Source organism: Brachycentrus maculatus, unplaced genomic scaffold, assembly GCF_059751285.1.
Source record: "Brachycentrus maculatus isolate JH-2025_06_01 unplaced genomic scaffold, ASM5975128v1 h1tg000044l, whole genome shotgun sequence".
In the NCBI taxonomy this organism is placed as follows: Eukaryota; Metazoa; Arthropoda; class Insecta; order Trichoptera; family Brachycentridae; genus Brachycentrus; species Brachycentrus maculatus.
This window is the reverse complement of record NW_028280798.1, coordinates 242834-259740: the sequence shown is the minus strand read 5'-3', so window position 1 is coordinate 259740 and position 16907 is coordinate 242834. Positions and strand designations below refer to the sequence as shown.

Here is a 16907-nt window from a genome sequence, read left to right as displayed (position 1 = left end):
ATAACACTGCGTCAAACAACGCAGTGCTTTATGCACCATTCGATGCGGAAAAGTCTCTCACTACATACATCGCTCACTCCATTCAACAATGCCATACTTATATAAAATAACTTGATTTTTCTGGAAATCGTTTTTAAAGTTTAAGAATACATATAATAGAATGTATTAAAAATAAATATCAAGCCACTTATTGAACTTTTTACTGTGCAACAGATCTTTTTAGGTAAAACCTGAAGGTTTTTTTCTCCAATTGAAAAATATTTTGCATATTTAAAAAAATAATTAAACAATACCTTTTCTTAAAAATTCAAAAACAACACTTTCTGACCTGTAGCGGGTAAATATTAAGTTAAAAATATGCCGCTTTTGCTGGGATATAGTACATTTTCTGGGCATTCCGAAAACATGCACAACTGAATGTCGATTTTTGATTTATGACGTTGTTGAAAGGAGTGAGCGACATCTCTGTTACGGTATATATACTATTTATAACCACTTTTTTATTTTTTTTTTAAATAAGAAAATAAATATGTTATCAACATGAGTGTTATCTAAACCCTTGTTCACAAATATGGGTTTCTACACTTACTGTAAAGTTATTTTTACATATTCACATGTGAATGTTATTTAAATACAATTTTTTTTGACATCTCATCAAAGGTAAAGAAGAATATGGAAGTCTGGGCATTTACGGGGGCTGATAACCGTCATAGGCTGGTTTAAGTGATCACTTTACACACGTGTAACATTCACCAATTCTACCCATTATTGACAACCACACTACTCAAATTCTTGGAAGTTCTATGTATATATATGAACCAATTTAGAAACCTTGTTCTTGAATCACTAGAACTTCACTAGAGACATCTATTGGTGAGATGTAAAGAAGCTTTGTACTAAGCAGAAACTCTTATATTAGTATGTGAGGTCCGAATCCTGGATTATAATCACACACATGAGAAACGCCATAAAATACCATTTTTATTTTTATTATTTAAGCTTATAATTTGAATTTGATTGGTGTGGTTGTCAATAATGGGTAGAATTGGTGAATTTTACACGCGTGTAAAGTGATCACTTAAACCAGCCTATGACGGTCGTCAGCCCCGTAAATGCCCAGACTTCCATATTCTTCTTCACCTTTGATGAGATGTCAAAAAATAATATGAAAATAACTCCTGTAATTGGACATAATTTAGATTTTGTGAACTAGTATTTGGACACACTCAAAATGTTGTAAATACAAAAACGTTGTTTGAACAAAACAAAAAATGCTATTTAACGAATGGTAGGCGTAAACGGTTTGATACTATAAAAAAGGGAAATTTTATTTCAATACTATTTTTGAGATTACAAGAAATATGGCGAAAGTAGCTTTTATAATACTAAAGTTATGGATTCTAAAATTCATATTCTTATGGGGGATTTCAATCCCCCTGCTAGATCCGGTAAGGTTATGTGTTTTTAGATTTTGATGTGTTTCGAGTGAAAGTTGACTATTATATAATGTTTGCGAAATGAATAATCGATCGACTAATTGGATATATATTTCAAATTATATATTTTATGTATCCACCCAATAAATTTATTAACTATGATAAATTTCCTCAGCAAAAAATAGTGAAATATTATATTATATTATATCAGTCTTCTTCCATTTGCTATTGTGCCATCAGTTTTCGCAATTTCTGTGAACTATATCATATTTTTAATATTTACACATTGATCCTCACCAAAACGTTACATTTCCCTTATGAATGATTTTATAAGAATATGTCCATGGAAGCCAAGCTAGCGGTTCACAACGGCGTGCTAGTACCGACACTAATGTATGGAAGCGAAACATGGAACTGGCAAAGGAAGGATGAAAGCAGAGTGAACGCTGTTGAAATGCGCTCCCTCAGACGAATGTGTGGAAAATCATTGTATGACAGAATTAAAAACGACGATATAAGAAAGGAATGTAAGGCTGAACGAGGAATAATTGAAAAGATTAGGAAGAGTTCTTTACGATGGTATGGACATGTGGAGCGAATGGACAGCGAGAGAATGACTAAGAAAATATAATGTGAGAGGGAAAACAGAACGTGGACGACCGAAAAAGACTTGGCACGATCAGTCAATCAGAACCTAAAATCTGGCGGTGTCAAAAGTCTGCGTAATCGGAGGGATGTATGACTAGATGTATGGATGCGAAGGAGGTGAGGAGTGTATGTCAGGACAGAAGAGTGTGGCGTTCCATCCTCTCTGCCTACCCCTGCGGGGAAACGGCGTGATGGTAGTAGTAGTAGTAGTAGTAGTGAATTCTAGCTTGTAAAAATGTTACGTTTTGGTGCCATTTAATCATTTCATATTGGTTTAACACAGGATTGGTCACAACTTTAATTAAAATTTCGATAGAATACAGTAAACAGAACAGATTTGCATTTAAAGGATTTTTTGTGTAATATTGGAAATGTAACTTTTCGGTGAGGACCTCGGCAAATAGTCATACATATAAAAGCATTTCTAAAGAGGTTGAACAGGTATGTGTAATGTCACCGTAGATGTATAACCTACTCGTTCATACATGGATAATCCCATGAAATAACTGGAAACTTAAAATAATGAAGTAAAAAATAAAAGCATGTCTAAAGACGTTAAACAGGGATGTGTAATGTCACCGTAGATGTTCAATCTACTCCTTTATACATGGATAATGCCATGAAATAACTGGAAGGTTAAAAAAATGAAGTTAAAAATAAAAGCATGGCTAAAGACCTTAAACAGGGATGTGTAATGTCACCATAGATGTTCAATCTACTCCTTTATAGATGGATAATGCCATGAACGAACTGGAAGGTTGAAATATTGAAGTTAAAAACAAAAGTATGGCAATTAAACGGCATCAACGTTAAAACAGGGATGTGTAATGTCACTGTAGATGTTCAATCTACTCCTTTATACATGGATAATGCCATGAAATAAGTGGAAGGTTAAAATAAATAAATCTAATAATAAATTAAAATAAAGTAGTTAAAATTAAAAGCATGGCAAAGACGTTACACAGGGACGTGTAATGTCACCGTAAATGTTCAATCTATTCAATTCAATTCAACTTATGCCCTATGTTCTATCAGGTACGGATGAGGATTTGAAGAAGAAAAAATGTCTAGAATCCACATGCGCACACTTGATACTTACTATATAAATCTTTTCCTTAAAATATGTAAATACTATATAAAGCATCTGAAATCTGGTCCATTTGCCAAGTAGGCCTCCGCGGAGACTGGGTCACTGCAGCGGCTGTTGCGTCATCCGCAGGAGTGCATAATCTCTTCGCGAGATGATATTACTTTCTCCGAGGTCAGAGATCCGGTTCCAGGACCAGTTTCCACGCCAACTTACGCACGCAACATGTTGGTTCAATGTCTGGCAACTGTTTGTTAAATCATATGACAATATTGGATGAAATGTTAGGGACCATACCGCTCACTCCTTTCAAGAACGTTATAAATCAAAATTCGTTAATTTTCAGTTGTGCGTGTTTTCGGAATGCCAGAAAATGTACTATATCCCATCAAAAGATGCATATTTTTAACTTAATATTTACCCGCTACAGGGCAGAAAATGTTATTTTTGCATTTTGAAGAAAAGGTAATGTTTAAATATTTTTTTAAATATACTAAATATTTTTCAAATGGAGAAAACACCTTCAGCTTTTAACTAAAAAGATCTGTTGCACAATAAAATGTTCAATAAGTGGCTTGATATTTATTTTTAAAACATCATATATATATATATATATATATATATATATATATATATATATATATATATATAATATATATATATATATATATATATATATATATATATATATGTGTGAATATATATATATATATATATATATATATATATATATATATATATATATATATATATATATATATATATATATATATATATATACAATATATCTTCTTCTTTCTGGCTGTATCCCGCCTTATCGTCTTAGCAGACTGTTGGAGTCAGCTCTTCTCTTATTCAGGTTGTAGGTCCTTCTATCATGGACAACGTCACCTAGGCCATGTCTTCGTATCATGTTATCTTTCTGCAGCATCCATGAATTCTTCGATCTTCCTCCATAAGTCTTCGAGGAAGATCCATGGCGATTGCCTGGTTTACAATATGATCAGGTTCTCTGCGTCCTATGTGCCCATACCATCCCAATTGCCTTTCCCCTACCTTACTATTGATGCCTGTTACAGCCAGGATCCCACGAATGCATGGGCTCTGTATTTTGTCTCTAAGGGACACTCCAGCTGACCATCTAAGCATTCGCATTTCTAGTTGCCTAGAGTAGGTGTTATACATCGTCCAGCATTCGGAGCCATGGGGGTCCATATACATATATTTAAATTTGAGTGATGTGATGAAAATTTTAGCAAATAAAGTAACAATCAACCCCTGTATTTATCCAGAGTTTGATATTCTTCTTACTTTTACCTTTACCTTTACCGTTTTATAAAATTCGTTTTGGGAGTCGAACCGGAGATGCTAGTTTCGCAGTTGAACGTCTACTCCACTTCGCCACTGTGCCCGCCTATAGTTTCAAGTTCAATATCATATCGACTTATATTTTTGTTTGCCAATTCGATTTCTCCGGTTATAAAGGTATTACTTAATAAGAATTCGAGGAAAGTTTTTCATAGTCTCTTACATAATTTATTATTTTGTGCCAATTTCGCAAAAAAGGCTATCCGAATACCAGATATTTCTAACGAAATTAGTGTAATTAAACATTCACCAATATTAATTATACACTCACACACACACACACACACACACACACACACACACACACACAGCGAGTGTTTTCGCCTAGAATTTTCACTCATGAATTACATGAAATTATGGTAACTTTAAACATAAAGAGTAAATCCACTCACGAGTAGGCATAGGCTATGAAACTTCAAAAAGTTGAAGCCTGAGTAGGGTCATGATAAGCGGTTGTTGCATAAGCCGTAGCTAGATTTACACACACACACACATTCACCTCATAAATTTGTTTTAAAATTCTTTCTTCACTCGTTCGAGCCACACGCCCAAAATATCTCAACACACCTTTCTTGATTTGATGTATAGTGCTTATCTCAGCCTTATCTCTTTCCTTATATCACCATTCCAACATTTATCATACAACTGTTACCGCACATTTTTCTAAGTGATCAGTGAATTCAGTTTACTTTCATCCTTCTTTTGCCAACTCCACGCTTCACTTCCATACATTTTGTATACACAATATAATGTAAATCTTCGTTTGTTTAAAATCTTAAATCGCAAATAGTTATCCAAGGATTGCTCTGATATTTTGACACGGCGTTGCATCTCGCGTGTTTACACCTTTTTTAACACCAATATCAAACATTGCTCAAGGCAGCAGCGTGTTGCAAACAATAGATGTCGCTAGTGAATATTCTAGTGATTCTTGTACAATGTTTAAAAATTAGATCACACATATAGAACTTCCAAGAATTTGAGTAGTGTGGTTGTCAATAATGGGTAGAATTGGTGAATGTTACTTACACGTGTGTATAGTGATCACTTAAACCAACCTATGACGGTCGTAAGCCCCGCAAATGCCCAGACTTCCATATTCTTCTTAATCTTTGTTTTGATGTCAAAAAATAATATGAATTATTTATATTTATTTATTGTAACTGCAGACAGTTGGTAGAATTCCATATTGAATTGTTGGGTAATATATCCAAAATAAAACAAGGTTTGTTGGATTGAATTCTACATGTATTTATGTATATCTTAATACGTGACGCGTTTCGTCTTTTTAGGACATTATCAAACACTCCAGTGTGTTTGATAATGTCCTAAGAAGACGATTCAATACCCAACAATTCATTTTTTTAATATTTTTAATTATTTGTAGAAAATAACGTTCGGTCCCGGTGGGGAGATATACGAGATGTGGAGGAAGCCGGAAGTGGACTTGTACCTCAAGATCTACCTGTTCAACGTCACCAACGCGGAGGAGTTCATGCGCGGAGATGCGCCCATCAAGCTGCAGCAGGTCGGACCCTACGTCTACAGGTAACGTGCCAACCAACGGACTCTTCCAGCCACAATTTATTAAGTATTTTATTTAAATTATAAGTAAACTTGATAAAATTAAAAAACTTTGTTTTAACCACTTTTATTTTATTAATACACTTGAACCTACCGGTTTCGACAAGAACGTTGTCATCATCAGGGTTTATTAAATTCTAAAACATTAAAATACTCATAGTTAATTTACATTCCCTTACCGAAAACTTCCACACACTCCGTACACCATATGAAAATATATTTATTTTGTTAGAAGGAAAAACAAGTTTCAATATATGAAAAATCAGAATACAAAAAAAATCACGAGTACCAATTACAGTTTTTCACATCTATACATAGGAAAAGTTAATATATAAGAAGAGATATGAGATAATGATGGGATAAAGAAAAAAGCAGATGACAGTGATAGGAAAAGAAGAAAAGGAGAGGACTGGGAATAGAATTACCCTTTTTATATTATTTAAAAACTCCTAAATGTTTAAACATGTTTTTAAATCATATTTTATATGTAATCATCTATTTTTAGGGAGAAGAACAGAAGCTTGAAATATATATATATATATATATATATATATATATATATATATATATATATATATATATATATATATATATATATATATATATATATATATATATATATATATATATATATATATATATATATATATATATATATATATATATATATATATATATATATATATATATATATATATATATATATATATATATATATATATATATTTACAACATTTTGAGTGTGTCCAAATACTTGTTCACAAATCTGGATTATCTCCAATTACAGGAGTTATTTTTGATATTATTTTTTGACATCTCATTAAAGATGAAGAAAACTATGGAAGTCTGGGCATTTACTCCAATTTATTCTTCTTCATCTTTGATGAGATGTCAAAAAAATAATATGAAAAATACTCCTGTAATTGGAGATAATCCAGATTTGTGAACAAGTATTTGGACACACTCAAAATGTTGTCAATAAATTATCTGGTCAAATTATAAACTTAAATGATAAAAATATATATAATTGATTTGATTTGATTTTTTAGAGAGTTGTTGGAGCATGGAAACGTTACGTTCAACGCGAATGGCACCCTCAGCAGCACTCCCTTCCACCCGCTGCAGTGGGTGCCAGAGATGTCTCATCCACATCAAGAAGACGACATCTTGGTGCTGCCCAACATCGCTATGCTGGTGAGTGCCAACCACATACCATCCACTGCTTTATTTCTCTCCTACGTTCGATTGCGGCTTGCAGACAGATTTTACCCCCCACAGCGACTATGCCATTGGACCATCTCTTTTGGGGTCTTCCGACACCTTTTTTATTCTCCCACGGTCTTCATCGTAAAATTCTTGGGGTCCATCTTGTGGAGGAAATAGTATGATATTTAAGTATTTTTTTAATAATAAAAACACAAATATTTCCCTTAAGAAATAATAAGTATTAAAAAACATAATATTATTTTTTGATATCTCATCAAAGATGAAGAAGAATATGGAAGTCTGGGCATTTACGAGGCTGACGACCTGTGATCACTTTACACACGTGTAATATTCACCAATTCTACCCATTATTGACAACTACAATACACAAATTCTTGGAAGTTCTATATATATGAACCAATTTTAAATATTTTTCTTGAATCACTAGAACTTCACTAGAGACATCTATTGGTGAGATGAAAAGAAGCTTTTTACTGAGCAGTAACTCTTATATTAGTATGTGAGGTCCGAATCCTGGATTATACACATGAGAAACGCCAGAAAATATCATTTTCGTTTTTATTATTTAAGTTTATATTTTGACCAGACAATTTATTTACAACATTTTGAGTGTGTCCAAATACTTCTTTACAAATCTGGATTATATCCAATTGCAGGAGTTATTTTCATATTATTTTTTGACATCTCATCATCTTTGATGAGATGTCAAAAAATAATATGAAAAAAACTCCTATAATTGGAGATAATCCAGATTTTGTGAACAAGTATTAAGACACACTTAAAATGTTGTTAAAAATAATTATTTTATAAATACCTTGTGGATAGGACTAAAACGGATCTACGATGACATAAGCCTATAAAACCTTAATTTATGTGTTCGTTAGGTTTTTTATTGTAATTAAAAGAAAGAAAAAAAACACAAAGGAATTTTACATCCTTAATGGGAAAAGTTGATTTTTGATTCCAGAGGTTCTCAAACATTTTGAAGATTCAATTATGAAATATATGTACGCACCTGCAAGCGCACCAGTCAAGCTGTATCATAAGGATACCACAACTTGCTCTGTATGTGAAGAAAAAGAAATAAGTATTTGTGAACAATTATTTGGACACACTCAAAATGTTGTAAATAAAATACACGGTCAAATTGTAAGCTACATAAAAAAGTCATGTTTTCAGACGGTTCTCAGTGTGTGAACAAAATCCGAGGTTCGGTAAGAGTCTCCATTTAATAAAAGCTTTCTTCAATCCAACATAGATGACTGTTGTGATTTCGTATGTGCTGTGTCACGAGATTGATCGGTATATCAAGGAGTTTATTACGTTTTTAACATCTCAACATAGATGAAGAAGAATATGTTCTGATTTTCATCGACTGAATAATAATGGCCGTCATAATGGAAAAGATGCCCATTTTTTCGTACAATATTTATTCACCCCTAAAAATGAAATCCATATTTTGTTTTTACTGGTACTAAATATATATATATATATATATATATATATATATATGTATATAGTCAGTATATATATATATATATATATATATATATGTATATAGTACATATATATATATATATATATATATATATATATATATATATATATATATATATATATATATGTATATAGTCAGTCCGCCTCCGTAGTGTAATGGTCAGCACGCTCGGCTGCCGTTCTGGAGGTCCCGGGTTCGATTCCCAGGGGGGGGTCAAGTGATTTTTTTCACTCTCATATTTATGTAGTATTACCCTGGACTGGCACCTGAAGCGGAGGGCTTATCACCTTTCCTTCATATGTTAACGATCAAGATAACACTGCGTGTATGTGATGCAGTGCCCTATGCACCATCGGGGTGCGGATAAGGGTTTGAATTGAAAGACGAAAAAAATCCATATATCTATATATATATATATATATATATATATATATATATATATATATATATATATATATATATATATACATATATATATATATATATATATATATATATATATATATATATATATATATATATATATATATATATATATATATATATATATATATATATATATATATATATATATATATATATATATATATATATATATATATATTTATAAATATTTAAATATATTATTATTTTTTATAGTAGGCCCTCTATATGACATCGATTAAAATAAACAAAAAACGATAAAAAATATACGCAGGTGTAAAGCGTTTTTTTCGATAAACAACATTTTATCGAATAAATAGCAATATCTCTACATTTTTGTCGTAAATTATTGTAAAACCCATTATTCAAATATTTTTTATACGCGATTTTATTTTTACCCGTCTTTCCAGTTTGACATTGTCACCGTACGCACGTGGACATGTGCGCATATATGCATACGTAATCCACACACGCCTTCCCAAACGGTGGGACGCTAGATCAAAAACAAAATCATTTCGTTAATTTATTTATTTATTTATTTGGCGTTTAATTTGTAGAACTCCATTTTAATTTATGTATTAATTTTTGAAAAAACACAGGTTTTTTGAGTCTACTAAATTGCATTTTATTAACAAAAACACATTAAAAAAAATATACTGTAACAATTGTTTCACGTTGTTAGGGCATTATCAAACGAATGTCATTTCATTATAACATTTTGAGTGTGTCCAAATACTTGTTCACAAAATCTGGATTATCTCCAATTACAGGAGTTATTTTCATATTATTTTTTGATATCTCATCAAAGATGAAGAAGAATATGGAAGTCTGAGCATTTACGGGGCTTACGACCGTCATAGGCAGGTTTAAGTGATCACTTTACACACGTGTAACATTCACCAATTCTACCCATTATTGGCAACCACACTACTCAAATTCTTGGAAGTTCCATATATATATGAACCAATTTAGAAACCTTGTAAAATTTCTCATGTGTGTGATTATAATCCAGGATTCGGATCTCACATACTAATATAAGAGTTTCTGCTTAATAAAAAGCTTCTTTACATCTCACCAATAGATGTCTCTAGTGAAGTTCTAGTGATTCATGAACAAGGTTTCTAAATTGGTTCATATATATATGGAACTTCCAAGAATTTGAGTAGTGTGGTTGTCAATAATGGGTAGAATTGGTGAATGTTACACGTGTGTAAAGTGATCACTTAAACCAGCCTATGACGGTCGTCAGCCCCGTAAATGCCCAGACTTTCATATTCTTCTTCATCTTTGATGAGATGTCAAAAAATAATATTTAATTATTATGTTGAATTGTGATCCCGTGGTTAGTGTCGCGGACTGTACCACAATTTGATACCAATTTTTATAAATGCACATATATAATGCTTACTAACACAGAAATAAGATGAGATTGTAAGTATAGGAGAGAAGTATTTATGTAAATAATAAAAATAAAAATATTTCTCATGAAAAAAAAAATTATAAAATAAATTATTTCAGTAGTCAATTTGGGGTAATATCAATCCAAATTTTATTTAAATTTCTTCTCCAACCCTTATCCGTACCCGATGGTGCATAGTGCACTTCTTCGTATTGACGCAGTGTTGTCTTGATCGTTACTTATATGAAGGTAAGGTGATCACTCCTACACTTTAGGGAACAGTCCAATAATGGGTTTACAATTATTTACGACGAAAATGTAGAGATATTGCTATTTATTTGATAAAATGTTGTAAAAACACCTGCGTTAATTTTTCTTATTTTTTTCGTTTATTTCAATCGATGACATATAAAGGGGATTGCTATATTGTGTACACACTGAGAACCGTCTGAAATATGATTTTTTTAAGCTTATAATTTTACCAGTTACTTTATTTACAACATCTTGAATGTGTCCAAATACTTTTTATTTTTCTTCACATACAGAGCAAGTTGTGGTATTCTTGCTGATACAGCTTGACTAATGCGCTTGAAGGTACATGCATATATTTAGTAATTAAATCTCGAAAATGTTTGAGAACCTTTGAAATCAAAAATCAACTTTTCCCATTAAGGATGTTAAATTCCTTTGTAGTTTTTTCCTTCTTTTGATGACAATAAACATCCCAACAGACACATAAATTGTCTTTTAGGCTAACGTCACACCGTTAATTGATTTTAGGTTTTTATATTTTAAAAAAAAAGTATTCCCAAGTTGTTTTCTAGAGATAAACAAATTCAAATTTCCTGAAATAAGTTGATGGTGACACCCGCCGTGTGGCATGTTGAGCCATATTGTTGAAATCACAACTCTCTCACATTGATGCCATTCAACTGAGGAAGAATCATGGTTTATGTTCAGTAATCATGATTCTATAGCTCTCTCCATTGATCGTTACATTCTGGCCGGCATAGTCTTAAAAAAATATACGCCATTGATTCCAACTGTCCATAAAGCACACTATAACTGAAAGATTTAAATGTTGGAGCTAGAACGAATAATTTGACGGTCTGTTACCTTTTGTACGCTGGCGATGCTGTTCTTCTTGCCGATAGCAGAGAAGACCTGCAGGCGTTGGCGACATGTATGTACATGGTGTGGTATGTATGAGGAGACAGATTGGTGTGGCGTTCTATTCTCTCTGCCTACCCCTGCGGGGGAAGCGGCATGGTGGTTAGTTAGTTAGTTAGTTAGCAATATAAATGACTTTTAATGGATTTTAAGGGCGTCCGACTAAGGCTGGGTTTTCTTTACTACAAATTCGGCAATTCCACTTATTGACATCGCCATTTACCCAAAAATGTGCCTGATCGGTGAACGAAATTTTGCGGTGAAAAAGAGGAGCAAGCAGAATATTGTTTTCGGCCACTCACCGAGCCTACGACGCGCATAATGGTCATTCAGTCGATTCATGTTGAAATGGTAAAACCCACTGACAAATTAACAGTCTACAGAAACTAATCTTACTTTCTTTGTAAACAGTTAAATATTTAGAAGCTAGAATATCAAAGAAGCATTCATTCACTTCTGGAATAAAATGGATAAGGTAAGAACTTGGACATTTAAGACGATTCTGGATGCCCACGTCGATAGAATGTAAGAAAATAGACTTGCTCCTGAATTGCTCTTCAAGAGAATCCAGACGGGAGACGACCACCTGGAAGACCTCCAAAAACATATATTCCTGCATGTAGAGTAACTAAAAACTGGTCCATTTGTTAAGTAGGCCTCCGCGGAGATTGGGTCACTGCAGCGGCTGTTGCGTCATCCCCAAGAGTGCATAATCTCTTCGCGAGATGATGTTACTTTCTCCGAGGTCAGAGATCCGGTTCCAGGACCAGTTTCCACGCCAACTTACGCACGCAACATGTTGGTTCAATGTCTGGCAACTGTTTGTTAAATCATATGACAATATTGGATGAAATGTTAGGGACCATACCGCTCACTCCTTTCAAGAACGTTATAAATCAAAATTCGTTAATTTTCAGTTGTGCGTGTTTTCGGAATGTGTGGAACATGTTGGTTCAATGTCTGACACCTATTTTGAAAATTATATGACAATATTGCATGATATTGTATTCTAACGGCCCATATAATCAAAGATATGTATTTTCTTCGTGGCTTCGTCCTACCTTATAGTCTTTGCAGACTGTTGGATCAGCTCTCCTCGTCCTCAGGTTGTAGGTCCTTCATGGTCCTATCATGGATAACGTCACCTGGGTCATATTTTATTTATTTATTTTAAATTCTTTTGCATTATACAAACATGACATATATTCAAATACATAATAAATAAAATATAAATACATGAAAACATCCCACAAAGGCATGGCCTGTGTGTGGGTATACAATATAATTTAGGTCATAGTAAAGGCGATTCAGTTGGCTTGGCCATGTACTCCGCATGCCTCCTGAGAGCCGCCATCAAGCTTGCCTCTTTTACAAGGCATCAGGTTCCCGACCACTGCTGACAATTCGTAGGCAGTTCTCGTCAGAACTTCGGGACGCGGATCTGACTTGGGAGGATGCAAGGGAGCTGGCAGCCGACAGAAAAGCCTGGAGACAGTTTGTGGACTCCATATGCTCCAAATTAAAACTAGAATAAAAGTTTTAATATAAAATACAAAATACTTGACTATCAGAAACCAAAAATAAAATAAAAAAACAAAAAAATAATTTTAAAATAAATTAAAAACGCACAAACATAAAAAAAAAGTAAAATGTTCTAAATGAGTGATACGTCTACAAGAAAAACGAGCTTCAATCTTCAAATCGTGTTATCTCTCTGCAGCATCCATGAATTCTTTGGTCATCCTCTGGATGTCTTTTGAGGACATGTAAACTGAATATAATATAAATCCTGGTACATTAAAGGCAAGGAGATTTTTATTAGGCAACTAATAAATATTTATTATTAGATTAAAACCAATTTTTTAGCTTTTCCACTTTTTTATTTGACCAGCGACCAGCGATTATATAAAGCTATTATAACTTTATATAAAATCGTGCTTTCAATACAAAAAAACCTTTATAAAAAATATTTTAATATCACACAATACTTAAATTCACTCAAATTAAATTAATTTCTCATAAAATTATATCAAATCATGGTTATCAACTCCTGCCTTCTTTTATATATAACATAACAATTTGTATAGCCTCCCACCAGTCTGATGATGTCGGTAACGATGAAACCCGGTCGCTGGTCAAATAAAAAAGTAGAAAAGCTAAAAATATTGGTTTTAATCTAATAATAAATTAAAAATGCAATTCCATCACCAAGTGTCAGTGAATAATATAAATCAACTAATAAATATTATTAATAATAAAAAAAACATTAAAGAAGATCCGTACCACCCGGTATTATGGTATTATTCATGATTTTATAATTTCCCGTGTTGTCTTCGATACATTACTGCCTTTTATTAATGATATTTTTAAATATACAAGGTATTTCTCCGTGTGACTGCAATAAATAGCTTTGTTGGCGGAAACTGGTTTAAAATTATAAATGTTAAAACATGGCAATGTATATATAAACTATCGTGTAATGAGGCATGTGAATGTGGAAGAAGCTTATAACGCTTTCAAAGACAGAGTAGTGGTGTGGCGTTCTATCCTCTCTTCCAGCCCCTGAGGGAAAAAGGTGTCAGGGTGTAATCATTATAATATCGTATTAAGGGCGCATAACATTAAACTTTCTCTCAATTATTTAATATAATTGAAAATATATGTATATATTTTACATCTTGACATGGCTGAATATGGAAGTCTGGATATTCACAGGGCTTATGACTAAAGTGACCATACGTCCCGTTTTGAACGGGACCGTCCCGTTTTTACATAGCCTGTCCCAATATAAAACAACTTTTTTTTTTTTCATTTTTATAAAATTTATTCCTCTTTTTTTCTTTATCAATTCCTCTCTTTTTAATAATACATAAAAACTATGAAAAAATACGTATTTTCTTGAATATCCATACTATAAGGTTAAAATTGGTAAATGTCCCGTTTTGGGGACAAAAATAAATGGTCAGTTTACTTATGACCTGTCATATGCAGGTTAAGTGATCACTTTACATACTGTAATATTGAACATTTTACCTATGATTGATAACCAGACTGCTTAGACTTTCGTAACTCCCAGATATATTGATCAATGTCATGACACGGTACGCTGGGTAGACGCTCGACTACGAGACTGCCGTCGCGGGTTCGATTACCGTATTAAGTTTCTCGATTCTGACGTAATCATCTTTCTTTTACATTTTGTTCCTCTCTGTATTTGGCTGTCCAAACTCAAAACACAGTAAGGGACATTTTTTTGCAGTACGTTTTTTTGCATTTTTGGACTAAGTAGATTCTACCTGGTCCAAAAATGCAAAAAAAAAACGTACTTCAAAAAAATTTCCCTTACTGTGTTTTAAGTATGGACAGCCGTATTATCCCAATAAATATCTTTACGATACAATTTTTATTCATAATTTTTTTCGTATTTTTATTTTTTTTTAAACATCATTTTTATTACGTATATCGTAAATAGCGCGATGACACCAACTTGACCTGTGCGATAATTTTTGATAAATTTATTAAATGTGAAATTATTACTACATACATTTTTTTCTGTAGGCCATGAAGATAATATATCTGCGAAGAAAATGCAGGAACCGTTTTCTGCTTTAAAACGTAAATATTTCTTATTCATCTTCCTGGCTCCATCCCAACTTATCGCCTTTGTAGACTGTTGGGGTCAGCTCTCCTCGTCCTCAGGCTGTAAATCCTTCTATCATGGACAATTTCACCTAGGCCATACCTTCGAACCATGTTATCTTTCTGCAGCATCCATGAATTGCTTGGACTTGACTTGAAAATGATTCCCTGGTTGACATTATGATCAGGTTCTCTGCGTCCTATGTGCCCATACCACCTCCAATATCCTTTCCCCTACCTTACTATTGATGCCTGTTACAGCCAGGCTTCCAGAAATGCGTGAACTCTTTATTCTGTCTCTAAGGGACACTTTAGCTGACCGTCTAAGCATTCATGTATATTATTTATTGATTCGGCATTAACTTCGTGGAATGGCATGTTCATTATATATTAAAAATTTAAATACTTAATGACCACTTAGTAATATTATTTATTGATTTGGCATTAACTTTGTGGAATGACATGATTATTTTATTAAATATACAACTTTAATGAGTTTTATTTATATATACGACTCGTTTCGAAAACGACAGATGTTTTCATCTTCTGGTACAAATCAAAACATTTAATTTGTAGCCAGGCTACCACGAATGCGTGAACTCTTTATTTTGTCTCTAAGGGACACTCCAGCGGACCACCTAAGCATTCGCATTTCAGCAGTTTCTAGTTGCCCAGAGTAGGTGTTATACATCGTCCAGCATTCGGAGCCATGGAGAAGCATATATCGCTCACTCCTTTCAAGAACGTCATAAATCAAAAAACTTCATTTTTCAGGAGAGCGTTTTTAAAGTTTAAAATATAATACAATGTGTTAAAAATAAATATAAAGCCACTTATTGAACTTTTTACTGTGCAACAGATCTTTTTAGGTAAAACCTGAAGGTTTTTTCTCCATTTGAAAAATATTGGGTATGTTTAAAAAAATTATTAAACAATACCTTTTCTTCAAAATGAAAATACAACACTTTCTGCCCTGTAGCGGGTAAATATTAAGTTAAATGTATGGCTCTTTTGCTGGAATATAGTACATTTTCTGGGCATTCCGAAAACATGCACAACTGAAAATTGACGATTTTTGATTTATGACGTTCTTGAAAGGAGTGAGCGATATATTAATGGGTTTATTAGACTCCTTTTGTGTTTTTTTAGTTTTAATTTTAAATTACATTAACAAAATGTCTTCAATTGAAGAACGTAAAAAAACATATGATTATTTTCAAACAGCGAAAAACGTGCAGGATGTAGGACTACCTCGCATTATCCGGTGCCCATTAATCCGGTTCTATTAAAGACGAGTCAAAGTTGACTCATGACTCAATTTGATGAGTCAAATTGTTTTATCTCAAATTTGCACATAAGAATTAAACGAAATTATAGTATTTTTAGACATCTCATCAAAGATGAAGAAGAATATGGAAGTCTGGGCAA

The 16907-nt window shown here is 32.8% G+C and overlaps 1 protein-coding gene across 1 annotated transcript in view; it reads left to right on the top strand.

The window, feature by feature from the left end:
* The window catches only part of LOC148312298 (scavenger receptor class B member 1-like), a 59973-nt gene that overhangs the window by 10268 nt on the left and 32798 nt on the right, over window positions 1-16907 (top strand). Inside the window, exons 3-4 of the mRNA XM_088277510.1 lie at window positions 5927-6087; window positions 7173-7317. Coding sequence (XP_088133636.1) covers window positions 5963-6087; window positions 7173-7317 — 270 coding nt within the window. The 5' untranslated portion in view covers window positions 5927-5962. The remainder of the gene's footprint in view (window positions 1-5926; window positions 6088-7172; window positions 7318-16907) is intronic.